General features: G+C 41.6%; 1 protein-coding gene across 9 annotated transcripts in view; it reads left to right on the top strand.

Moving 5' to 3' along the window:
- Window positions 1-26,154, top strand: part of nhsb (Nance-Horan syndrome b (congenital cataracts and dental anomalies)) — a 452,286-nt gene that overhangs the window by 403,981 nt on the left and 22,151 nt on the right. For 8 of the 9 annotated variants that reach the window (XM_059967993.1, XM_059967994.1, XM_059967995.1 and 5 more), the window contains one exon: window positions 13,492-13,687. In XM_059967993.1, the coding sequence (XP_059823976.1) occupies window positions 13,492-13,687 (196 nt within the window). Of the gene's footprint in view, window positions 1-12,352; window positions 12,448-13,491; window positions 13,688-26,154 lie in introns of those variants that run through there. The other variant, XM_059968001.1, reaches the window with a different exon arrangement.

Raw genomic sequence — 26,154 nt, 5'->3', positions numbered from 1 at the left:
AGAACCATGCCAGAGTTTAGTGATTCTTGAAATATGCCTCCACAAACTGCTCAGCTATCTCTTTAAGAACCGTCAGGTATAGTCCATCTGGTCCAGGTGACGTCTCTATCATCAGACCCTTCTGTTCCCCATTACTACCTCTCCAGTGCCATTTTCCAGTGATCTGATGTCAACTCTCGCCTCTTATACTCTTTCTATACCTGAAAACACTTTTGGCATCTCCATTGATATTATTGGCTAGCTTACCTTCATATTTAATCTTTTTGCTCCTTATGGCTTTTTTGTTGCCTTCTGATGGTTTTCAAAAGCTTCCCAAACCTCTTACTTCCCACTAATTTTTACTCTATTGTATGCCCTCTCTTTTAGTAGTTACTTCCAATGTCTGGCTAGTCTTGGGATTTTATACAGGAATTTAAATTTGGAGGAACTTGGCGTGTATCCTGAATTTCATGCAGCAGATCTACGGGCAGGCTTTTACAGGCTTAAATCACTTTCAGATGATTATTGAGGAGGGAGTTTCCAGACCTTTGCTTGCTCCTGATTCTTGCTAATACAGTACCACCTTTCTACATCCCTGCTTACTTAAAATCAGAATCAGGCTTGTCTTGTATGATGTAAAACGTTTAGTTTTGCAACAGCAGTGCAATGCAAAGATATAAAATCGCTAAGAATAACAAAATTAAGAATACATGCAAAAGAAAAGGAATTATGAGGTAGTGTTTTTGTGTTCGTGGACTGTTCAGGAATCAGGTGGCAGAGGGGAAGAAGCTGTTTCTGAAACGTTGACTATGGGTCTTCAGTCTCTTATCTCATCCCTGGTAATAGTAACAAGACGGAATGTACTAGATGTTTTGAACCTTGTAATGAATCGAATTGAATTGACTTTATTTCTTACATCCTTAATATATATGAGGAGTAAAAATCTTTACGTTACATCTCCGTCTGAATGTGCAATGGGCAAATTGTAGTAATATGTAATAAATAGTACCCACAATAGGATATACAACAGGACAGTCAATATAGCTTAGAAATACATTTGTGTCAGTGTGAATTAATCAGTCTGACGACCTGGTGGAAGAAGCTGTCCCAGAGCCTTTTGGTCCTGGTCTTTAATGCTGTGATAACGTTTCCCGGATGGTAGCAGCTGGAACAGTTTGTGGTTGGGCTGACTCAGGTCCCCAATGATTCTTTGGGCCCTTTTTACACACCAATCAATGTAAATGTCCTGAATAGTGGGAAGTTCACATCCATAGATGTGCCGGGTTGTCTGCACCACTCTCTGCAGAGCCCCGCCATTGAAGGAAGTACAGTTCCCGTACCAGGCAGTGATACAGCCAATCAGGATGCCCTCAGTTGTGCCCCTGTAGAAAGTCCTTAGGATTTGGGGCCTCATGGCAAACTTCTTCAACTGTCTGGGTGAAAGAGTCGCTGTTGTGCCTTTTTCACCACACAGCCAGTATGTACAGTCCACGTGAGGTCCTCAGTGATGGATATGCCAAGGAACTTAAAACTGTTCACCCTCTCAACCCCAGATCCATTGATGTCAGTAGAGATTAGCCTGTCTCCATTCCTCCTGTAGTTCACAACCAGCTCCTTTGTTTTTGCAACATTGAGTGAGAGGTTGTTTTCTTGAACCCACTGTATCTGGGTGATGGCTTCTTCTCTGTAGACTGCCTCATTATTATTTGCAATAAGGCCAATCAACATAGTATCACATGCAAATTTAATTAACGGATTGGAGCTGTAGGTGGTGACAGTCATGGGTGTACACAGAGTGAAGGAGGGGGCTTAGGACACAGCACCAGGGGTTCTCCTGTTGTTGAGGGTCAGGGGGCAGAGGTGAGGTGAGATCACCTACTGGTGATCTGACAGGAAATCCAGGATCCAACTACACAAGGCAGGGTGAAGGGTGAGGTCTCTGAGCTTCTTGTCGAGCCTGGAGGGAACGATGGTGTTGAATGCTGAACTATAGTCCAAGAACAGCATTCTCACATAAGCATCCCTCTTCTCCATTAACGGATGCCGTGTTTTTGGGAATCACCTCGTGAAGATGTCCTCGATGGTAGGGAGAATTGCATTTGAGATGCATCTGGCTGAGTCTACAACCCATTGAAGCTTCTTCAGAACCTGTTGCATGGAATCACCATACAGTACTAGGCTGCGATGCAACCAGCCTCTGTCATATATCTATAAGAATTTGCAAGAGTATTTGGTAGCATACTAAATCTGTTCAAACTCCTCATGAAGTAGAGCTGCTGGCCTTCCTTCTTCATGATTCCATCAGTGTCCCAAGACAAATCCTCCAAGATGTTGCAACAGGAGTGGGGTGATTGCAAAGGTATCACATTTCACATTGGACAATGCTGGGAATAAGAGGTGAACGTTGCAAGGAACTGCGGCGGGAAAGCAGTTCCTCAAAAAGTAATGAGAAGAAATCTGAAATCCTGGCAGCATAAATCAGTGTTTGAAGCTGAATGGAGGTCCACATTCTCCCCAGTTTACAAATACCCAATTCATCTACAGCCTATACACAGACACACGCATTTGGGAGATCAGCGGAATGCGTTCGCCAACTTCTATGAGGCTACAGGCATCTTCTGCCAATATAGGAAATCAGTTCATAGCCATACTTTTGACCAGTTTACAGGAACAGAACCTAAGAAAGACCTTTATTTTGCAAGATGTTTCTGGAAGAGGCTGTCGACATTGTGTTAACCCACTTATCATGATAGGAATGCAAAACAGAACATTATTTTGTCATCCAGGACCTTGTCTTTTAAGGTAATTGTTCTTTGCCAGTACACTTACCCTATATTAATGAAATGAAATAAGCCTGACAAAGTATGGCACCGTGTAGTCTAAATGCACTTTGGGAACTGCTTATCAAGTTCTTTTTCAGGTGTTCCTCCAAAGCACTGCTGTGCGGGGATCAGAAACACGCCAATATTTTTATTCCAAACAGGAGTAACCCATCGAGTGGGTCGTGCAGCTAGAGTGCAGCTCCTCATAGCACTGTTACGATATTCATGTTGGCAAGTAACTCACTGTGAGTTCAATACCAGCACACCACCTCTGCCCTTCACCAACTGGCCTCTTTCAGATCCATGGTTTTTAATTGATGAACCATTGGCAGCCATGCGTTCACTTGTCTGAGTTCCAGTATCTGATATTCAACCTCTAAAGCTCTCTTAAACGCAAGAGATCTTGCAGATGCTGGAAATCTTGAGCAACACATGCAAAATGCTGAAGGAACTCAGCAGGTCTGGCAGCATCTATGGAAGGGAATAAACAATCAGTTTTTCTGGTCAAGATCTTTCAGCAGAAATGGAAAGGAATGGGACAGAAGCCAGAGTAAAAAGGTGGGGAGGATGGGAGGAATAAAAGTTGGCAGGTGATAGATGTGTCAAGGTGAGGGGGAAGGTAGGCGAGTGAGGGAGGGAAGGTAAAAGTGAATGATATGAGAAGCTAGGAGGTGATAGGTGGAAGAGACAATGGAATCTGGTAGGAACTGCAGTAGACTATGGACTAAAGGGAAACAGGTGGGAACCAGAAGGAGATGATGGGTAGATCATGAGGGTGGAGCTGGGGAAGAGGAGCACTATGAAGTCCATCAGAGTAAAAGATAACAGTGGGTGGTGGAAACAACAGAGGAGAGTGGTGATCAAAAATTCAAGAGATCAATGTTCTTGCCATCAAATTGGAGACTACCAAGATGGAATATAATGTATTTGTCCTTCACCTGTGCTTATCCTCATTGTCACAATAGAGGAGTCTGTGGACACACATGTTGGTGTGGGAATGGGAAGTGGAATTGAAATGGGTGGCTATTGCAAGATCCTGACTGATGCAATGGATGGAGTGAAGGTGTTCAACAAATGGTCCCCCAATGTATATCGAGCCTCACTGATATAGAGGAGGCCACACCAGAAATACCAGATACAATGGATGACCCCGGCAGACTCACTGGTGAAGTGTCCCCTCACCCGGAAGGACTGTTTGGGGCTCTAATTGGTAATGATGGAGGAGGTGTAGCACTTGTCACAATCGCAGGGATAAGTGTCGGGAGGGAGATCTGTGGGGAGGGACAACTGGACAAGGCAGTCAAAGAGAAACCTCGTCCTGTGGAAAGATGTGCTTGGTAGTGGGATCCCTACGGATGTGACAGACGTTGTGGATGCAGAAACTCATGGGGTGATGGTCTGTGATTTAACAATGTATTCTTTAGTAGGTGTAGACCCTGATACTCTCAAGTTAATTGCAGGTAATGTAAGATGCCCTCTGTTTTTGACAGCAAAGTGAAATGGGCTCTCCCATTGCATTCCAAAAGACCATAAGACATAGGAGCAGAACTGGGCTCCACCATCCTGTCATAGTTGATTTATTATCTCTCTCAACTCTATTTTCCTGCCTTCTCCTCTTAACATTTGACACTCTTACTAAACAAGAAACTATCAACCTCCCCTTTAAATACACCCGAAGACTTGGTCTTCACAGCTGTCTGTGGCACTGTCATGGTCCCTTCTGGCAATTGCCCACCTGGCTATTTACCTCAGGAATTGGGCCAAAATCACCTTGTTTAGTTCCCAATCATTCCCAGGTTCCACTAACTACAAACACTTGCTTTCCATCAGCAAATGCAGTATAAAAACCCTGTGATCACTACAAGGAGCTGTCAGTTTGTTGGTCAACTCTGGTGTGAGTATACTCATTTCATGGTTCTTGAGACTGCTAATTCTAAGTCTAGCATCACTCCTGGATACTGACTCCATGCTTGCCATGTTAATAATGCCTCCTGACTCTGCCTCCATGCCTGTGTTCTGCACTTGGGTTTGTCCACTGCCACACTCGTGTAACAGGCAGTGAATTACACAGATTCACTACCCTCTAGCTAAAGATGGCCCAAGACTTTCCCCCACCCCCCACTATAGAAAACATCCTTTCCACATCCACTCTATCTAGGCCTTTCAACATTCGATAAGTTTCAATGAGATCCCCCTTCATTCTCCTAAACTACAACAAGTGCAGGCCCAGAGCCATCAACTGCTCCTCATACATTAACCCTTTCATTCCCAGGGTCATTATTCTGAACCTCCTCTGGACAGCTTCCAATGCCAGCGCATCCTTTTTTAGATAAGGGGCCCAAGTGTAATCTGACCAATGTCTTATAAAGTTTCAGCATTACATCCTTGCTGTTATATCCTAGTCCTCTTGAAATGAGTGCTAATATCACCTTTGCTTTGCTTACCCTAGACTCAGCCTGGAAGTTAACATTTAGGGAATCCTGTGCAACGTGTCTGAGGTCCCTTTGCTCCTCTGATTTTTGAATGTTCTCCCCATGTAGAAAATAGTCTATGGCTTTATTCCTTCTACAAAAGTACATGACCATATACTTTCCTGCACTGTATTCCATCCACCATTTCTTTAGCCATTCTCCTAATCTCTCTAAGTCCCTCTGCAAACTCCCTGCTTCCTCAACATTATGTGCCCCTTGACAATTCTCTTGTCCAGATCATTGACACAGTAATGTAAAAAGAAGCAGTCCCAACACCAACACTTATGGAATGCTACTAGCCAACAAGGGAAGGCCCACTTTATTCCCACTCTTTGCCTCCTGCCAATCAGCCAATGTCCTATGTATGCAAGTGTTTTCCCTGTAATACCACGGGCCTTTATCTTGATTAGAAGCCTTGTGTACAGCACCTTGTCATAGGCCTTCTGAAAATGCAAGTAAACAACATGCACTGACTCTCCTTTGTTTATCACCCTGTTCTCAAAGAATTCCAACAGAATTGTCCGGCAAGAGTTCCCTAAGGAAACCATGCTGACTTAGGCCTATTTTATCATGTACCTCCAAGTAGCCAAAACCTCATCCTCAATAATGGACTCCAACATTTTACCAACGCCTATAATTATAGACTTACTGGTCTATAATTTCCTGTCTTTTGCCTCCTTCCCTTCCTTAAAGTGTGGAATGACATTTGCAATTTTCCTGTCCTCCAAATCCTTTCCAGAATCTAGTGATTCGTGAAAGATCACTGCTACCTCCACAATCTCTTCACCCTCCTCTTTCAGAATCCTGGGCCATTGACCATCTGGTCCAGACGAGCAGAGAGAACTTGGGATCCAAGTCCACAGCATCTTGAAAGTGACTACATAAGTCATTAAGATGGTTTAAAAGGTTTATGGAATCCTTGCTTTTATTAGTTGAGGTATTGAGTTCAAAAGTCAAGAGGTTATGTTGCAACTTTATAAAACTCTGGTTAGCCTACATCTGGGTATTACATAGAGTTCTGGTTGCTCTGCTATAGGAAGGATGTTGAGCCTTTGGCAAAGGTGCAGAGGTTTACTGTTTATCAGGATGCTGCTTGGTTTAAAGGGTATGTGCTAGCTTGAAAAGCTGTATAAACTTGGATTGTTTTCTCAGAGCGACGGCAGCTGAGGGGAGATCTGATAGGGGTTTATATATTTATGAGATACATAGATAGAGTAGACATGGAGTATCTATTTTCCAGGGCTTAAATATCTAATACCAGAGGACTTGTAGTGAAGGTGAGAGAGTGTAGGTTCAAGGGAGATGTGAGGGTTAAGTTTTCTACTCAGAGAGTTGTGGATGCATAGAATGTGCTGCCTGGTATGCTGGTAAAATCAAATACATTAGAGGCTTTTAAGAAATGTAAGGAAAATGGAGAGATATGGACATTCTGTAGGTAGGAGCGAATAGTGTTTGGATGTTTTTAATTTGTTTTTTAGCTGGTTCAGCACAACATTGTGGGCTGAATGGCCTGTTCCTGTGCTGCACTCTTCTATGTTCTGTGTTCTATCTACCTTCAGACATTTCGACTTCACAAACGTCTTCGTCTCAGTAATCACAAGTACATTAACTTCTGCCCCCTTGGCACTCAAATTTCTGGCATATTGTTGGTATCTTCCACAGTGAAAACCGAAGCAAAATACTTAATAAGTTTGTATGCCGTTTCTTTATCCCCCACTGCTACCTCTCCAAATTCTTTTTCTAGAAGTCTGAAATCTACTCTCACCCTTCTTTTAATCTCTATATATCTGAAAAATCTTTTTGGTGTCTGTTTTTACATTATTGGCTAACTCACCTTGATATTTCATCTTTTCTTTCCTTATTGTTTTTTTTTCAGTTTCCTTCTGTTGGTTTTTAAAAGCATCCCAATCCTTTAGCTTCCCACTATTTTTTGCTTTCTGCTGACTTTGAGCTCCCTTGTGAGCCATTGTTGCCTCATTCTTTAGAATACTTCTTTCAGATGTCTTTATCCTGTGGCTTCCAAATTACACTCAGCAAATTCTACCAGGCAGCTGTTCTTCAGTCATTTCTGCTAATGTTCCTTTTCAATCAACTTTGGCCACCTTCTCGCTCATTCCTCTGTAGTTGTTTTTACTCCATTGTAATTTTGATACATCTTATTTTAACCTCTCGCTCTCAAACAGCAGGGTTCATTCAGTCATATTATGATCACTGTCTCCTAAAGGTTCCTTTACCTTAAGCTCCATTCAATAAAAATATCAGGAGATCAGCCATGAGAGTATGCTAATTTCACTTGGGTAATCTAAGCTAGCTCTCCATGCACTGTATTGTGATATGTGTGAAGAAATTAACTGAATGGAATCAAGAGTAATGCCCAAGATATAAGGTTATAGAAGACCCATTGTAGGTACCTGTATTTAGCTTATTTTTTAACTGCATTGCATACATTGCAAGCTCACAAGAAAGATTAGTTTATCCTGACAAAACAGACCCTCTTTGTGTCACAGGAGAATGAAACATCTATGAAAGAAGATAAACTTGTTTGAAAATCCAGTCTGTAGCTAATTACTCCCCATGGCGTCCTTAATATGCATCATCAAAGAGCTGTACCAAAGAAGAAAATAGAAGCCTTCACAAAAGTACTGGTCACTATAGTGATGACACTGCATTAAGTATGCATGAATCCTGGGCAGCTCTTGTGCTAGTCACAAGGGTAGGCTCCTGACTGAAGAGGGAATCTGGGTAAAGAGTGCTTGCAGTCCTTTAAGAATTATTCCCTGTGCTGTGAAGAAGGGATTCTCATCATTTCTCTTCATATTGAAGATAAATGCTGAAATGGCTGTACAGAGATGGAAATAAAAGATGTGGGATATGCTGAAGAGAAGTGCACAGTGAACAGTTGGTGAGTCAGGGTGCGTCACATATGAAGAAACTGTTAAATTGTCTACTTTGAAAGACTAATGACATTCAAAGCTATGCATTAGCTTGGACTGTGAAACAAGTTTGTCCATATTTTTAAAGTCATTCAAACACTAGTGTCTTATAAATTTAATTTTTTTTAATGTACAACATAATATTAGTGAATGTTTACCTATATGATGCATTTCTTAAATATATGATGGATTTGTTTTGCCTGTAGTTTCATGAGAATATTTGACACATACTTGCAACAAATTGTGAGTCAATAATTTTCAAGATTCTGGTTAATGTTATTTCAAGTGCATGTAGGTTGATGTTTATGCTAGCTTCATTCCAGAAATTGATGGACTGTTAACACCTTGACATTTAAGTGAGAATTGGGATATGAAACTATTCATAATGTAATTGGCTTCCATTTAAGTCACTTAGAAATTTTATGAAAATACTTAAAGAATTTACTGATACATATTTATATACTGGTTGTTTAAGGACCCATTACACTAAAATGTGGGGTTCCATATGCCTCTATAGCTGATAATCCTATAAGAAATGACATTCCTCATGTAAGATACTGAAAAAAATAATTAAGAATTAAAATAACCATCATGTGTAAATGTGTTTGTTCCAAAAGTGAGGTAAATATATGTACTTTGAATGATTCAGATAACAATACCTATACTAATAAGATTTATTTTTCAAAGCATTCTTAATATTGACCACTTATTTAATTGATATTTCTTAATCCTTTTTGATAATTTTTTTGTTAATGAAGCATCCTGGTTGCAGAGGCGATGACAGAAGAGGTGGTGTAATGCTGTAGCAAAAGCATTGCCCAGCCAGCTGTTGGGGGAGATGAACTTCTATAGGTACTGCATTTTCTAGGCTCCGAGCATGCGGTCAGTGAACCTGAACTGTTTTTCAAGTTCACAGAATGTCCATATTTGGTTGAGAGGGATATAGTCACATGATCAGGAGACAGTTGGGAGAATCATCTTGCAGCATGCACTCAGCTCTACTGCATCCAGTCTGAACATGCAGTAATTCAAAGTCTCGTGGTCTGGTGCCACCAAGGCTCCCGGGCACAGGTGTGACTTCAAAGTTTAGCAGCAGCTGAATGGTGGCCAGTTGGTTAGCCTTCTGGTGAATATCCATTGCTTCAACCTCTATTTAAAATTTTATTCTTCATTATGCAATTTCCCCCACAGAACCAAGGATATGACCTGCATACCACAGTCTGGGATTTTTTTCCCTTAAACCCACAAAATGAAACACAAGAAAATCTCTTCTTCACAGACAGCCCCTTGGAGTTGAGGATAATTTACCTCCACCAAGCTTCTGTGGGTGCTGTGGTGACTACTTAATCTAATATGAGATATCCAGCCTCTGCTACAGTTGGAATATCAGAGGGCAGTGGGCAATATGGCCAGCAGTGTGCTCCTTCAGTGGTGCTTAGTATGTTTAAAGTTTAGAAAGTTTAAAGTAAATTTATTATCAAAGTACATATATGTCATCATATAGATCCCGGAGATTTATTTTCCTGCAGGAATATTAAGCAAATCTATAGAATAGTAACAATACCAGGATCAATGAAAGATCATCAGAATGCAGAAGACAACAAACTGTGTAAATGCAAATATAAATAAATAGTAATAAATAATGAGAACGTGAGATAAAAACTCCTTAAAGTGAGATAACTGGTTGTGGGAACATCTCAAAGGATGGGCTAGCATGTGTAGTTAGCCCCTTTTGTTCAAGAGCCTGATGGTTGAGGGATAATAACTGTTCTTGAACTGGTGGTGTAAGCCCTGAGGCTCTTGTATCTTCTAGCTGATGGTAGCAGAGAGAAAAAAGGCATGGCCCGGATGGTGGTGATCTCTGATGATGGATGCTGTTTTTCTATGACAGTATTTCATGTAGATAATTGGGAATGATTCGGAAGGTTTTACCCATGATGTACTGGGCTAAATCCATTACCTTTTGTAGAAATTTCTTTCCAAAGGCATTGGTGTTTCCCTTCCTGGCCATTATGCAGTACACTGACTGAAATCTGAATAAAGATAATATTAGCTTTATTTGTCATATGTGCATCAAAGCATGAAGTGCGCCATTTGAATCAACAACCAACACATTCTCAGGATGTGCTGGGGGCAGCCCACTGGCACCAACATCGCACACCCACGACTTACTAACACATATGTCTTTGTAATATGGAAGGAGACTGGATCACCTGGAGGAAACACATGTGGTCACAGGGAGAACGCACAAACCCCTTACAGAAAGTGGCGGGAATTGAACCCCAATCAGTGGCACTGTAAAGCATTATGCTAATTGCTACATTGCTGTGCCACCTATCTTGCTGCCTGTATGCTGCTGTGTCGCCCTAATGAGGTGAGGGATGTGGCCTTCCCATTGGAGCTCGTTAACTGTAATTAGACCTTAATGTGGGGATGTTGGCCTGTAGGAGGGCTCCAATTATTCTGCCAGTTGATTAAAAGCACTTTTGAAGACAAAGTATAGAAAATACTCCACCAGTGCTTTGTGATGATCGCTATAGATAGTCTGTGCACCTGTAGCATACAAGGGAGCAGGAATCTCTACTGGCTAGTACAGTAGACCAAATTTTTTGTCTCAATGTTTGAATATCACTCAGAAGGCCAAATGCTATGCTGTGCCCTAGAGGCCATGAAAGGTTTCATCTTCGATACCTGCCTACGTTAAAAGTAGTCTTCTGGTATATGTAAATAATGCACAACTTCTGGGATTTTGACATGGACCTTCATTGTTGAGGCTGATATTGCGCAATTGGGTCAGGTTGATCGAAGACCATTTTCTTGCAGATGTTTAGGCCTGTTCATCTCAAAGAACAAATCAGCCATGACTTGGAACTCAGTTCTGAATGTACACCAACATGAACATCATCTGTACATGGCAACTTGATCACAGGGGTTGGAATGAGCAGGTGACCTGGACTGGCACTTCCCCATTCATCCTGTAGACCAAAAAAAAACACATCTGGTTTGATTAGAACAGCCAAAAGATTCTAGGAATTAATTAACCACAGACCATGATGTGTTCTTGGATCCATCAAACCTCAATGGGGAAAACAAGCCTCTCCAGTCACCCAATGACCATCATTCAGCAGAAGACCTGGGATCTAAAGAACAGGTGGTGGGTGGAAAGCACACAAGAGACCTAACATCTGTCTAGTGACCATGACCTGTGGATTGCATAATCTCAACCCAGATCCCAAATGTACACTCCACAGAGAGCTTATTGAAAACAGAGGGCAGTCGGTTTGAAGAAATCTTCAGCCAAGTCTTTGTCTTTACAGCAGGTCTCCCATCCTCCAGCCTATGTAATCTAACCAGGACGTGATGTCACAAGATGGACAGGAGATTAAAAAGGTTAAATGTCAATAAAGTTTGGAAGGCACAGTATCTCTTCTGAGGTTCTGTAACTTGGCCAGAGAACTAAAGACACAATTTCTGTGTGGTCCCCTCGATATCTAGAGACATAAACATGTTAGGGGACCTCAGATATGTGGTAATTGCAACAGTCTTCAAAAAAGGAGACAAAGCAGTTTCCTTGAGGGGTCTCCCCTTTGTCCCGCCACAGTCATCGCCAGAGTCCTCCTCAACTAGTTCCACCCAGAACACGAAGAATAGCTCCCCAAACCACAGCATAGATTTCACCCACTTAGAGTCAGGGTGTGTACGATCTTCATCTGGTAGCAGTCCCTAGGAAAAAATGCACCAAGTATCATCAAACACTGTACATAACATGTTTCTTGATCTTTCAAATGCCCTTGACTAAGCAAGACTGTAGAGAATCCTGTGTTCTACATCTGCTAAATAATGGCCTTATGAAAGCCATGATTCTGAACAATGGGCTCATCACAAGCCAAAATAAAAAGCAAGTGCAGACTAGGTTTGTAGAAGACTGTCTCCAACCTTTTTCATTGCAAAGTAAAAGCACAAAAATTAAGTTGGAGGTAAATGTCTATAATAATTAAAATCAGTGGAATGAAATTTTATAGTTAATTTTCAGTACAGCATATAACTGGCAGTAAACAGTACATAATACCTTGCTTGTAAAGTTGAAATGGCTTTACCACATTGATTTTGCCTTGTATCTTCAGACACTGCATGACATGTAAATGAGGGGCAATCTCGTGAGATGAAGCTGTCCGTGGAATAGTATACCACTGGCAGTAATCTTCTGATTTCCCTGTTTAAGTGCACATTCTGCTCATTGAGGTACTTATGAAATTTACACATCTCTTTGCCTTCACAGTGAATTTTAGACCAATCTGCCAGGTTCCATTTAATTTGAAGATACCCTCTGTAGCTACTTTATTAGGGGCAGGAATGGAACCTGGTGTGGTCTTCTGCTGCTGTAGCCAATCCACTTCAAGGTTCAACACATTGTGCATTCAGAGATACTTTTCATCATGCCACTGTTGTAATGGGTGATTATTTGAGGTGCTGTCACCCTCCTGTCAGTTTGAAGCAGTCTGGCCACCCTCCTCTGACCTTACACATTAACAACGTATGTTCGCCCACAGAAATGCTGCTCAATGGATTTTTTTTGTTTGTTTTTTTTTTGCACCATTCTCTATAAACTCTGGAGGCTGCTGTGTGTAAAAAAAACCCTCAGGAAATCAGCAGTTTCTGAGATAATCAAACCACTCTGTCTGGCAGCAAAAATGATTCCACAGTCAAAGACAGTTAGATCACATTTTTCCCCAATTCTGATGTTTGGTCTGAACAGCAGCTGAATCTCTTGACTATGTTGGCATGTTTTTATTCATTGAATTCCTTCCATATGTTTGGCTGATTTAATAATTGCATTAACAAACATAATAAAGTGGCCACTGAGTGTATATGGACATGGTAAATTGGATAGGCACTAATATTCATTTATTTCAGTGACTGGTGAGTTTAGCTGTGGGAAGACAGAAATTAGAATAGAATCAGCCCCACCTTTCATATTATGTCAAAACATTAATTTTAGTAAAGATAAAGGACATAAGTAGACTCTTGTATACAGGTAGAAAAAAAGGAAAAGTGCATTAATGGAACATTTCTTTCAGCCTTAGGATGTCCCATAGACTTTTATTACTAATGACATTTCTTTAAATCTTTGCCCCTGTGGTAAGATGGAAGTGATTTTTTTTAAAAAACTTCGAGAAATACTTTAAGTAAAGAAAGATTTATTCCATTATGTTACTGTTTATGTTCCATTATTCTTGCTGTTTTACAAGTATGCAATCCTTATCAAATTCTTATATTCTTTTACAGTCTATTCCACCAACAGATGGTGACAGTGACATGATCGCTTTAGGCCAGAGAGCGAAAAATCCTATACCGAACATCCCTACAACACTAGACAGGCAAACAAACTGGAGCAAAGATCTACCTCTTCCTACTCCAGAGCAGAAGATGCGTCAGCAGGCCCAGGCTATATCTTCCTCTGTTATTCCCATCAATGTGACTGGTACAGTTCTAAGTCTTCATATTTCTTAAGAAGAACTACACTAGATTTTAAGTTTAGGAAATGCAAAATGATTTACGTAGTGTGGAAGAACTGTGTCAGAGATATGTAACTCTCCATTACGTTAGTAAGTTACTGTTGATTGTTACTGGTAACAGTGATTCTGGATGGTTAGAGGAGGTCCAGGTAGAACTTTGTCATTGCCCCAATCGATATCCAAATTCACACATACTTAGACACAGACATGGTTGTTGGCTATCTCCCCTGAACATCAAATAAAACTAAAAACTCTGCATTTTTTTATTCTCAAGAAAAAAACAAAATCAGCTTTTAATAGGATTACATTATTAGTTTATTCAATGAAATCAGACTTTTACAAGGCATTTGTTTGCTAACTTTAAAACCAAATTTCCAATTTGAAAACATTACATTTTGTGCTGTTTCCATCTGACATTTAATCTATTCATTGTTTTCCTTCCAAAACTCAAAATTATCTCCTCAAATTCCTTCATATATCATCTCCGCAGTGGTATTAGTGTGTTCAGAATGAATAGGTCAACATTGCTTTGAAATGTTGAATAGCTTCAAAAGAGATTTGGGAAATTTGCTGCCTAACATGAAGTTAGAAAGTGCCCTTATTTGTATTTACTGACAATAGTCTGCGATCATTGGGGCTGTACAATGAATTGACACTCTTTTGTGGACATTCAAGATTGGCATGCTCAGCAGAATTTTCTGGCTGTCATAGATGAAGTACATCAGCACACAATACCATGTGGCAGAATTGAAACATTTGCTTCACACCAGTTAGACAATATCTCTTCCTGATTTTATAAGAAGAAATCCATTCTACATTTATAATTAATGAACAATCGAATTAGATTATTGTCAGTGTGATTACTTTATCTAGCACCTACTGTGTGTTTGGAATGATATTCCAAGTGCAGGTGCCATGGAGATGCCTTTAACAGCCATATAATGCTCTGTTTAACTAGCAGGATTTCAGCTGCCATTTGCAGTATGCAATGGATGACAATGAAATTTTCCATGCTCCAATGATCCCCTAATTTCCAGAACACTCAGAAGAGTAGTTTGTTGAATAAACTACCATTTTCACTCATTGGTGACCAAAAGCAAAGGTGTATATTATTTTGTTGGACTGACCCTAAGTGCAATGAAAGCGTTATTTTACTGTACCGTATTATCAGGCATTCCGGATTACTTCCTCCTGTGTGATTGGATTCCTTCCTTTCACAAAGTCCTGTAAACTGTCCTTCTATGTGGAGCAATGAAGAGTCTTAGCTCTTCACAAGTTCCCAGTCTGAAATAATGTCCCTACCCCTTTGATGCACTTTGGAAACAGAGCATATCTTTCCTTCTTATGTTGTCTCTATAAGTGTTAAATTATTTTTAACCAAACATTGGAAAGTTCTGTCCTCTAATACTACTCCCATTTTTTGAGCTTTGACTCCAAGTTGCAGTCCACATTCAGTCCACAGTTTCTCATTTGGCTGACAACTCCACATGTGTGGACCAAGGCACTGGGTGCTTGTAGACTATTTCATCACTGTATCCAGTTCTCATTTTCATTTATACTCACATTGTTTTGGGGGCAGATGTGTTGGATTGTGACTGTGAGTTTTTCTCTTCTTACCAATCATGTGTTTTCATGTTAGAGTTAACGACATATATGAACAAAGAATTGAGGGCAAGCAGAAGCACTATGCAATAGTCATTAATCATGTTAAGATTGCTGGTGTATGGCCCTTCCAAATCAAAGTTATGCATATAGCTTGATGATTTTATCGCTTTCTAATACATGGTTTCTGCAAATAGTCTTTGTGCCCCTCTCCTACTAAGGAATTTCCATGGTTTGAACAACATAGCCCCTCTCAGATGTATCCACCAGCTGGGCCATTTTGGGTTTCTTTATTTGGGCAGTCATAATTTAAGTTTAGAGACCATCTGCACATGTGCCCATAAATGGATATGAAATCCATCTTAGAAACTATATAATTGTATGAATGAATTAAGCCACTTTGAAAGTTAGTCATTGCTGAAATTTTAGTGATGGTCTATTAATTTTGTCCTTCTCTAATTCTCAACAGTTCAAATTAGACAATACAATGTATGTCCATGCTAAAACAAATAATCAATATCTCAGAACACTCTACTCAACTTTCTAAGTTAGTTGTTGCCTATAACCTGAGATATAAAGTAATTTCATTACTATTGTCCTCTTTTTTTCATTCATTATTCATTTTTTCAAATCTGAGTTCTGAAATGGCCAAAGGTGGTCACACACTACAATGAACTGCTGCAGTTCTTCTGGTGATGCTATTCCCACAGTGCTGTCATGTAGGAGTCCTAGCATTCAGGCCCAGTGGATTCCAGTTAATTGGGACACTTTGGGACCAGTACATTTTAGCCAAATTAAGCAACTGCTACACTAGCTAAAGTTTCATAGAAATAGTTAAAAAGGTATAAAAGACAAACTATCATTTAACTGAGTAACAAATCATGTATTTAAGTGAAATACAGAACAAATTAGAACACTACCAATACTACTACTGTACTATAAAACTGTATTAGTTCATAATAGTTATCAACAGAGGAATTCATCCAGTGTACCTGCCGTGTTCTTTTGATTGACTGTAAATGAACAAAATCAGCACAGACACCCAGGGTAATTTTTTCAGCTCATATCAGATCTTTTTGTGGCATCTTGGAAAGGATCTGAAATTTTTTGAAGTCAAAATAAAAAGCAAAATTACCTAAAATCACTGCTTTTTGAATAGGTGTCTATTGGCCCAGATGGGTAACATAACAAAAGCACACACAACTGATGCTATTTAGAAACCATTCACTCTAAGCATGGTGTGGTGCCTAATGGCCCACACCGACTCACACACGTGACTAGCTCTAGTTAGAAACTGGGTTCAGCGACAACCTTCCAATTAAGTAGAAGAGTATCCCAAATAAACAAAGGGAATCCCAGCTATCTTCTTGATTAGTTTTTATTTCTTAAGAGTTGTCCAAAATAAGTGACTAGTGATTAACCAATAGGCCAATTAACCAGACTCCCCTGTATTTCCAAGTCAAGTTATGGTCAGTTTGATGGTAAATTGCAGGTGCTAGTGTTCCCATGCATCTTTTTCCTTTGTGCTTACTAGCAGTAGAGGGCACAGGTTTATTGGGCACTGTTGGCATAGCCTAGATGAGTAAACACAGTGTATTTTGTAGACGGCTCACACTGCAACCACAGTGTGATGACAGCGAATAGGCTGCAACACTGTTCCACTGCAAATTCTCTTTGAGGGATACCTATCCTGAAGAAGTTTAAATCTTCTCTTCAACAGCAGTTCAGTGAGACCCTCTCTCACCATTCTCCCTCTATGATCTTTGCTACCCGTCAATCATCTCCTCACCCAGACTCGTATCCTTCCTTGACTTCATTGCCATCTTGTTCAGATCCCTTCTTCTCCAGCCCTTTACCTTTTCCACCCACCTGGCTTCACCTATCATCTCCTTCCCCTCCCCCCCCCACCTTTTTTATTCTGGCGTTTTCCCCCTCACTTTCCATACCTAAGAAAGGATCTGGGCCTGAAATGTCAACTGTTTATTAATTTCTGAGTTCCTCCAGCATCTTGAGTGTTGCTCTGAGCTTCCAGCATCTGCAAAATCCCTTGTGTTGATGAATAGAATGAATGTTTAAGGTGGGATTAGGGTTCAGGATTGGGATCAATTTCAGAAATACTTCCAAGATACCACCAGCAAACAATGCGACTAACAGCAACATGCTGCAGACAGCTCACAAATCTTTGAACATTGACTTCTCTAACTTCCTCCCCTTCTTACCCCATCCCTGACATGTTTAGTTGTTTGCCTGTTCTCCATCTCCCTCTGGTGCTCCCCCTTTCTTTCTCCTGAGGCCTCCCGTCCCATGATCCTTTCCCTTCTCCAGCTCTGTATCACTTTCACCAATCACCTTTCCAGCTCTTAGCATCATCCCACCCCCTCCGGTCTTCTCCTATCATTTCGCATTTCCCCTTCCCCCCACTACTTTCAAATCTCTTACTATCTTTCCTTTCAGTTAGTCCTGACGAAGGGTCTCGGCCCGAAACGTCGACAGCACTTCTCCCTATAGATGCTACCTGGCCTGCTGTATTCCACCAGCATTTTGTGTGTGTTGTTGTTCACAAATCTACTTCTCAGATTCAGATTCAAATTCAGTTTATTGTCATTTCAAAACCACAAATGCAATGCAGTTAAAAAATGAGACAACATTCCTCCAAAATGATATCACAAAAGCATATGACAAAACAGACTACACCAGAAAATCCATATAACGTTTGGCAATCCCAAATCCAGAGTCTGGAGAGGCTGCTGCGTATTAATATCGCGCTATCGTCTTAGCGTGTTCCCCGGAAAGGAGCTCCAAAATCACCAGACAAAAACAAGAACAAAATGTAAAGCTACAAGACCTGCACAAAACCCCATAGTTACAACTATAGTTACAACAGTGCAAACAATAGCATAATTGATATTAAAAAAAACAGACCACGGGCACAGTAAAAATAGTCCAAAGATGTTAAAAGACTATAAGTTCGAAAGAAACCATCACACAGTTTTCACAGGTCCTCAGAGTCCCGAATGACTCGTCATCCCACGCCGGCGGCAGAAGGGAACACCCCCGCTATGGACTTCCACCGCGCTGCCCGACTCAGCCTCACAGACGCAGCACACAGTGAAAGCGACCTGACCGCAGCAGATTCTGAGTCCGTTGAACCTCCAACCATCCCCTCTGGCACAGCTTCTCTGAGCACCATCCTCTGCCGAGCATATTAAGACACCCCCACCAACGGCCATCAGCAATGTGACCCTGAGGACTGGGGGCCTGTTCTTCCCAGCAGAGACCCGGACTTCACAGCAGTAGTAGCAATGAAGAAGGTCTTCCTGGAGATTTCCCGATGTTCCTCCGTGCTCCCACGTCCGTTTTCAACCAATTATGATTGAGCACGGCACCCCGTTTCACAAATAACAGATAATCAGCTCCGGAGTGGCTGCTGCAAGCTGCGTTGTGCTGCCATCTTGGATCAAACTTCTTTCAAATATGAATCTACTACTAAGCTATGTGCGATTGGAGCTTGTGATTTACATTTTGATTGTGTGTGTGTTTGGGGGTAATTGTGTGATCTGGCACTTTGCCATCTCTGAGGGAATTTGGTGAGGTTTGGAGCAGAGTGTGCAGCCTGGAGACAGGACTCAAGCCCATGATCGATTCCATTGCTTCTCTCTGATTGAGGAATTGAGCAGGGCTGAAGTCAATGAGGACAAGAGTGGAGCATGGGCGGGTTTTCTGTTCTGTCTGCCTGTGCTTGAACGGTCTTCCTCTCCCTCTTGCTAGCTGCTGTTGGAGGGAAGTGCAGGAGTCTAGGGATTCACATTGCCAGGATTGATCAGAAAAGCTTTGGACTTGATTTGGGGGACTTTGAGGTTCATGTTGCATGTGTTCCTGGATTCTGTTCACTCTTTTTCTCTTGCTGTTTTGAGCAGTTTGATCAGGGCAATCGATGTGGACTAGGGCACTTGGGTGAAGGAAGGCCCTGTGAACGGCATTGGCTAGTGGCGCAGTGCTGAACTGAACTCCTGGCTTCATGTTTGATACCCTTTCTGTTCACTTGCTTCTTGCACAATTTGTTCTTTTTATTCGCATGTTGGGTATCTGATGTTTTCCTAAACAGGTTCCATGATGTTTCTTTGTTTTCTGGCTGCCTGGGGGAGGATGAATCTCAGAGTTGTATTCTGCATACATAGTTTGATAATAAATGTACTTTGAATCCAGACAAGTTGAGAGTAATTCTGCACAGTCTTGACTGATTTGTTCCTTTTAGTACAACAATAAGTTGGTCATGTGAATCATTCACAACAGTGTCTGACATGTTTTTGTAGCCATTATATTCATATGGCTGGTCCCTTTGAGTATCTAGTCAATAGTGACATCTAAGACGTTGATGGTGGGCAATGTCATGAATAGGTGCTTAGATTTTCTCTTGTTGAAGTTGGCCATTGTTTTTGCAGTTTTCTTCTTTCCTAATAACATTAAAAAAAAACACAATCTTGACACAATCAGGTTTGTGCCAGTTCACAGACCAGTTCCATTCCTCCATTGCCTTCCCCCCCCCCCATAACCTACTCTCCCCACCTTATGTTATGCTATTTATTAGTCCATGCCTGAATGTCATCCAAGTCTTACTTCATACAGGCATGTACTACTTCATTTCTCAAGGAGCTGCGAATGGAATTAAACACAGTGCAATCATTAGCAAATATCCCCATTTCTGGCCTTATCATGCTAGGAACGTCACAATGAAGTAGCAGAACATGTTTGGGCCTAGAGCACTGCCATGATAATCAGCAAGAACATCCTGGGGATTGACCTCCAACATCTATAACTGTCTTCCAGTATACAAGAATAAAAACAAAAACAAAATGTGCTGGAACACTCCACAGATCAGGAAGTGTCCATGAAAGAGGCCCTTCACTAGATGTCCATTGAACAAGGTATGTATCCAACCACAGGAGATCTTCTTCTTGACTGGACTTCAGTTTAACAGAGAATCAATGCCAATGGTGCCCCACTGTTAATGGCAGTACCTCTCAGCTCAACTCTGGAATTAAGCTCTTTGGTCCATGTTTAGATCAAGGCCGTTTTGAGTTCTGGAGGAAAGTACCCTTTGCAGCTCTAGGATTCGATCCTGATTTCTCGCTGCCTGTGAGGAATTTGCATGTTCTCCCCATGACTGCATGGTTTCTAGCTCCATTCCACTTTACAGCAATCATCTACTGTAAATTGTCCTCCGTGTAGCTAAGTTGCTAAAGCAATCTGGTGGGAAGCTGATGAGCCAGTGGGGAAGAATAAGTTGCAAGGCTATATGGGAGCAAGATGAAGGGGAATTGAACAAGTGTCATTGCTCTCATGAGAACCGCTATTAACTCAATGAGTCAGCTTCCTTCTGCATCATTATTGTGCTACAAAACCCAAAATGATAGCAGTGAGCAAGTTATTGATAAGTAAGAACCATTTTAAAGTGCTGCTGATGACATCTTCGCTTATTTTGCTGACGATGGAGGGTAGATCGGCTGAGAAGTAGTTAGCTGGTTTTGATTTGCCCTGCTTTGTCTGACATACCCAGGCAATTATCCATATTGCAAGTTGGATTTCCAGTAACCTGGAACAGCTTGGCTAGAACTGAGGCTACTTTTGAAGCACGGGTCTTCAATACATCAGATGAGAAGTTATCTGATCCCAAAGTCTTTGTTGAACCTAATGCTCTCTGACAGTTCTTGAGTCAGTCAAATTGTATGAGAACATATTACAATGATGGATGGAATCACAGAGGAAGCCTTGAGGATCATGCACTCGGAAGTTCCAAATACCATTGTGTATGTCTTTGATTCTGACATGCTGGCCTCTGCTGTTGTTGAGGATGGAAATATTCTTGGAAGCTGTTCCTCCCCTTTGCTGTTTAATTGTTTATTATCATTCATGCCTAGATGCATCAATAATGCTAAACTTTAATCTGATCCATTGCGAATGGGATATCTGTCGTGTTTTGTTTTTGCCATTTAGCAGCTTCATCAGGTTGGCATGTTATCATTTGATACACATGGAACAGCTGCAGCATGCTGCTCTGTATGCTTCATTCATCTAGGGTTGATTCCTTGTCTTGATATTAATGATGGCTTAAGAAGTATCCATGGTTGTGAGATTATGGTCTATGATGTACATTTGTGCTGCCTTTGTTGATGGTTCCAGCCTCTTATGCCCTGTTCTGAGCTGTTTCGTGTCTACTGCAATAAGAAAGATTTGTCATGTCACACAACACAATGGAAAGGTCCTTGATGGGAAGACAGAACATTGTCCCCATGCAGTGGTCATTTTGAGCAATGCTATCATGGACAGTTGCATCTGAGATGGGTAGATTTGTGAGGATGAGGTCAAATATGCTTATCCATCACTCACTGACTGCCACAGACTCAGTCTGACAGCCAGGTCCTCTGGTATGAAGCCCATTCAGTCAGTGGTGCTTGGTAGTGGACATTGACGTACTTCACATTCTGTGTCCTTGCTTCTTTCAGTGCATTTTAAGAGCATTGTTTAACACTGATTCATTGGTTGCGGAAGATGGGAGAACATTTCTTTGTCCATATTTAACCTGAAATCATGGAATCTGGAGTCAGGGTTGAGGACTTTTATGGCTATACTGTAACTCCTGCCTGTGCAGCCTCCTCTATTGGCAGATTATGATGATGGAACACAACACATGATCAATAAAGTATGACTCTGTGAGAGTAACTATGTAAGGTTTATTATCCAGCCCTAGCTGGAGACAGAGGGTCATTCAAGCACAGAAATGGGCATTTCAGATCACTGAGTTCTTGCCGGCCATCAGAGGGCTTTCAGGGTGGTGTCGCTAATAGAGATGCTGTCAGCCAGCAAAAGAGACCTTGATTCCATCCAAGGCCTGGGTTCTGTCTGTGTGGATTTTATATGTTCTCTCTAAGGCAGACCGGGTTTCTTCTGGATGCTCAGGTTGGTGGTTTAAATAACCACTGTGATATGTCTCTAGTATTTAGATAATTGGTGGAGTTGAGGAGAAGGTGGAGAGAACTTTTAAAAAGGATTAATGCATGATTAGTGTAAGTGGGTGGTTGATGGTCAATGCAAGCTTGGTGGGTTAATGAGTCTGTTTTCATGCAGTATCTCTATGACACTTTGTGTTAAACCTACCCTAGATGCATTTTATTCTCATATTCCCAATGGGTTTGGAATGTGGGAGCAAACAAGTTCACCTGAAGGAAACCCAGGTAGTTACAAAGAAATTGTTCAAACTTGGCACAGACTGCACTGGAGGTCGGAATTTAAATTGGGTGACTGGGGCCATGAGGCAGAAGATTTATTGCCATTGTGCCACCCCTGAGGAGAACTCTGCAAGGATGACTGAGCTGGGAGCAACTTTTACTGAATCCGTACTCTATGACTAGGTTGATGCCAAGTGGTTTTATTCTTTATCTGTTTCAATGTGGCAGTTATAACACAATCATAATGATTGGTTTCAAGCAGGGTTCCAACCTGGGTCCACAGATCCCTTTGTTAATGGTAAGGGTCCATGACATAAAAAAGGTTGGGAACCCCTGGTTTAGAGTCACGTTTCAGCCAGACTAGACTTGTGCAAACCTCTGTCTGTGTCACTGCCATCAACCTTTATGCAGCTGGCTTAGCCAAGCTCTACCCTATAGTCATTCATTTGGTTGAGACATCACCAATTGCCACATTATAGCCAGTCTGATTGCATTGCGACTGCTGCTTGCAGCATGTCCTTGTTGATGTAGTGAAGTAGTAGATGGTGTTCACCAAAGTATGCTTCAGGAAGGTTTCATTATTAACAGGCAAAAAGGGCGGGAACAGTTATCACATGTAGCAAAACCACATTCAGACAGGCCTGTTCATACAATCTCCTCTACACATGCCCAATGATTCCTGCTTTGCATTCACCCCCAACTTGGACTCACCCCCATATAACTAAAACTGCATAGGCCAGTGAATTGCTTAGCAACGTTCATGTTCCCTTAAGGTATTTTCTGACATTATGCATGCTCATTAGATGGTACATCTGAATGTCAGCATGTCAGGGCATGTGGAGGACTGTGGAAATGTACGGTGCACTCCTCTCATTCCTGCAGTCTCCCAGGACGTGAGTAGTCAGAGTGAGATTTTGAATGTGGCACACAGGGGCGCCTTCACCCACCTATTCATTCAGCTGGTTATTCAATACCTAGAATGGGACTCTGTGCCCTTCTAACAGTCCCTGCTAAAGCAGTCACATTAAAAATTACCTGCAAGTGTCTGTAGCCTGGTACAAGGGCAACCCTTTCACCTGTAATTTCCCTCAGTGTTCACCTGATCCAGTCCATCACAGATAAAGCCCTCCCCACCATTGAGCACATCTACATGGAGCATTGTCACAGGAAAGCAGCATCCATAATCAGGGACCCCCACCACCAGGATCATGCTCTCTTCTTGCTGCTGCCATCAGAAAGAAAGTACAAGAGCTTCAGGACTCACACAACCAGGTTCAGGAACAGTTATTATCCTTTAATTATTAGGCTCTTAAACTGGAGGGGATAACTTCACTTGCCCCATCACTGGACTGTTCCCACAATCTATGGACTCACTTTCAAGGAACCTTCATCTCATGTTCTCGATAGTCATTGTTTATTTATTTATTTACTTGTTATTATTCTTTCTTTCCTTTCTTTCTTTTTTGTTTGTTGTCTTTTGCACGATGATTGTCCACCCTGTTAGTGCAGCCTTTCATTGATTCAGTTATGGATTTATTGGGTATGGGCACAAGAAAATGAATCTCAGGATTGTATATGGAGACATACAGTATATGTAATTGGGTAATAAATTTACTTTGAACTTTCATGTTGTATATGCCGTCCTGATGAGGTCACCCTTGCCCATGCTGCCATGTAATCTTGTGCTACTCCAAAAAATGTACCTACCGCCTGTGAAGATGTTCACCCTCTATCCCTTGCTAATTGAAGTGCCTCTTTGAGCACTTTTAGTTCTGCTATATGCTGACCTGTGGACCAGGAGCTTTCCTCCTGCTGTTAGATTCCTTTTTTAATCCACAACAGCCCATCCTGTTCATGAAGTTTTGCCATAGTACTTCCTAGACCCATATGCAAATGAAGTCAACAGATCATTCCCCTCTTTAGTATTTCTCCTATAAGCATCTCATCACCCTTTGCATTAGCTCCATGAAGCCCTGTGTGGATGCATTCTATCCCATTAAACTGGCTGGGTTAACCAAACTAACCCTTATTATCTGTCTAGGTTTGTCAGCAGGTAACAATACCCTCTCCCATTTCGGACTCTGCTCATAGTTTCCCAGTTATCAGGAGAATGACTATGTTGTAAGATGTGTGCAAGACTATCTGACCCACCAAAGTAATAGGTTCTGGTGCTCCAACAGCCCAAATTGCACAGTTTATTGTACACATGCATCAACACAATTCTAACGCTATAGGGTCCCACTTCACAGAAGTTGCTACAGGCCGCAACTTGTCACCATATTCTTGATGTACTGCAGCAGTATAAAACTAACCCCCTACCCCACTGGATAATCGCAAAAAATATGGAATGCTCTGTTCATTTCCATCAAAGCCAGCACTGCAGCTCAGGCTTGCTTTAGATATGCAAAGACCTGATCGACAGTACCTCCAGCTTCCATTCTACCTTCTCTTTGCCCTGCTTTCCTCCTCTTACAAAATTCTGTGAGCTTAGTGTAATTTTCCACTGTTACTTATCCCGTAACTGGATAACTTACCAGCAAAGATAGAGAGGTCTGTTGAAGTCTGGTGTCACTATTTTCAAACGTTTTTATTTACAAAGGGACACAAAAGCAGGGTTAATACAAACATTCAGATAATGCACATCATCAACATTCAATCTAAAGCGCGGGTATAGTGATAATCATCATTAAGAAGTGAGCTCTGCTGGTGTCTAGGGGTTAATAGATTGTCCGTTGGAAATATAAAAGTCACTCTGAAAGTCTGCAGGCCTCAGCCCTTTGAAAATCGCTGGGTTTCACGTGGGGGGACCGAGAGAGAGAGATTGGGGGAGAAGAGAAAGAATTTGCCGAGTCTCGATGAATCTTCCGTGAAATCGGGGGAGCATTGGTTTCCTCGCCCTGATGTTAGTTAAAGCGGTTTTCTGTGATTCCAGCCACAGATTCCAATCCCGGAATCTAACGCACGTGGCTTCCTTCAGAATGGCTTCCCGCTGCTGCGGGAACACTCTCGTGTCTTCTTGGTGCGTCTGAGGGGGCTGTCCCCCTGAGACTCTCCTTTATACTTCCTCACGGGGTCGCAGGTGTCAATCAGGTTGGGATGATGCAATCTTTCTCTCAACCAGCCCACCTTGCCCAAGGGCTTTTCACGTGGTCTCCCTGAGACAATAGTCGCTGGCATCTTATTCTGTATCCCGGGTGGGACGTGCAATTTTGCACGTTTCTCTCTCTCTCACTTCCTGGGTCTACTGACCCCCCCCCCCCATTAACGGGTGTTCTTGCGATTCTCACAAAGGAGGGGGTTGGGATCACAACACCACAAAATTGCAACAGTAGTTTAGGAGCCCCAAATCTGACAGTTTCTCTTCACTGCATGGGCAGGGAGTTAAAAATTGTTTTTTTTTAACGTCCCTTGGGTATTACTTTCAAGCTCCTTCTCATTTTCTGTCACAAATACACAACTTCAGACTGTCCAAACTGTACCTTGAAATTTGTCCCCAATTTTCAAATACCTGTAAATATGTATAGTAGTAATTGTGATGTCCATCTGCATCAGAATGGGCTGGCTCAATTGGGCAAGAATGGATTTTCACCCTAGCCCCATGACCG

Source organism: Hypanus sabinus, chromosome 4 (genome assembly GCF_030144855.1).
Source record: "Hypanus sabinus isolate sHypSab1 chromosome 4, sHypSab1.hap1, whole genome shotgun sequence".
Taxonomy (NCBI): Eukaryota; Metazoa; Chordata; class Chondrichthyes; order Myliobatiformes; family Dasyatidae; genus Hypanus; species Hypanus sabinus.
The sequence above is the reverse complement of the archived record's forward strand: the minus strand, read 5'-3'. Positions and strand labels throughout refer to the sequence as shown.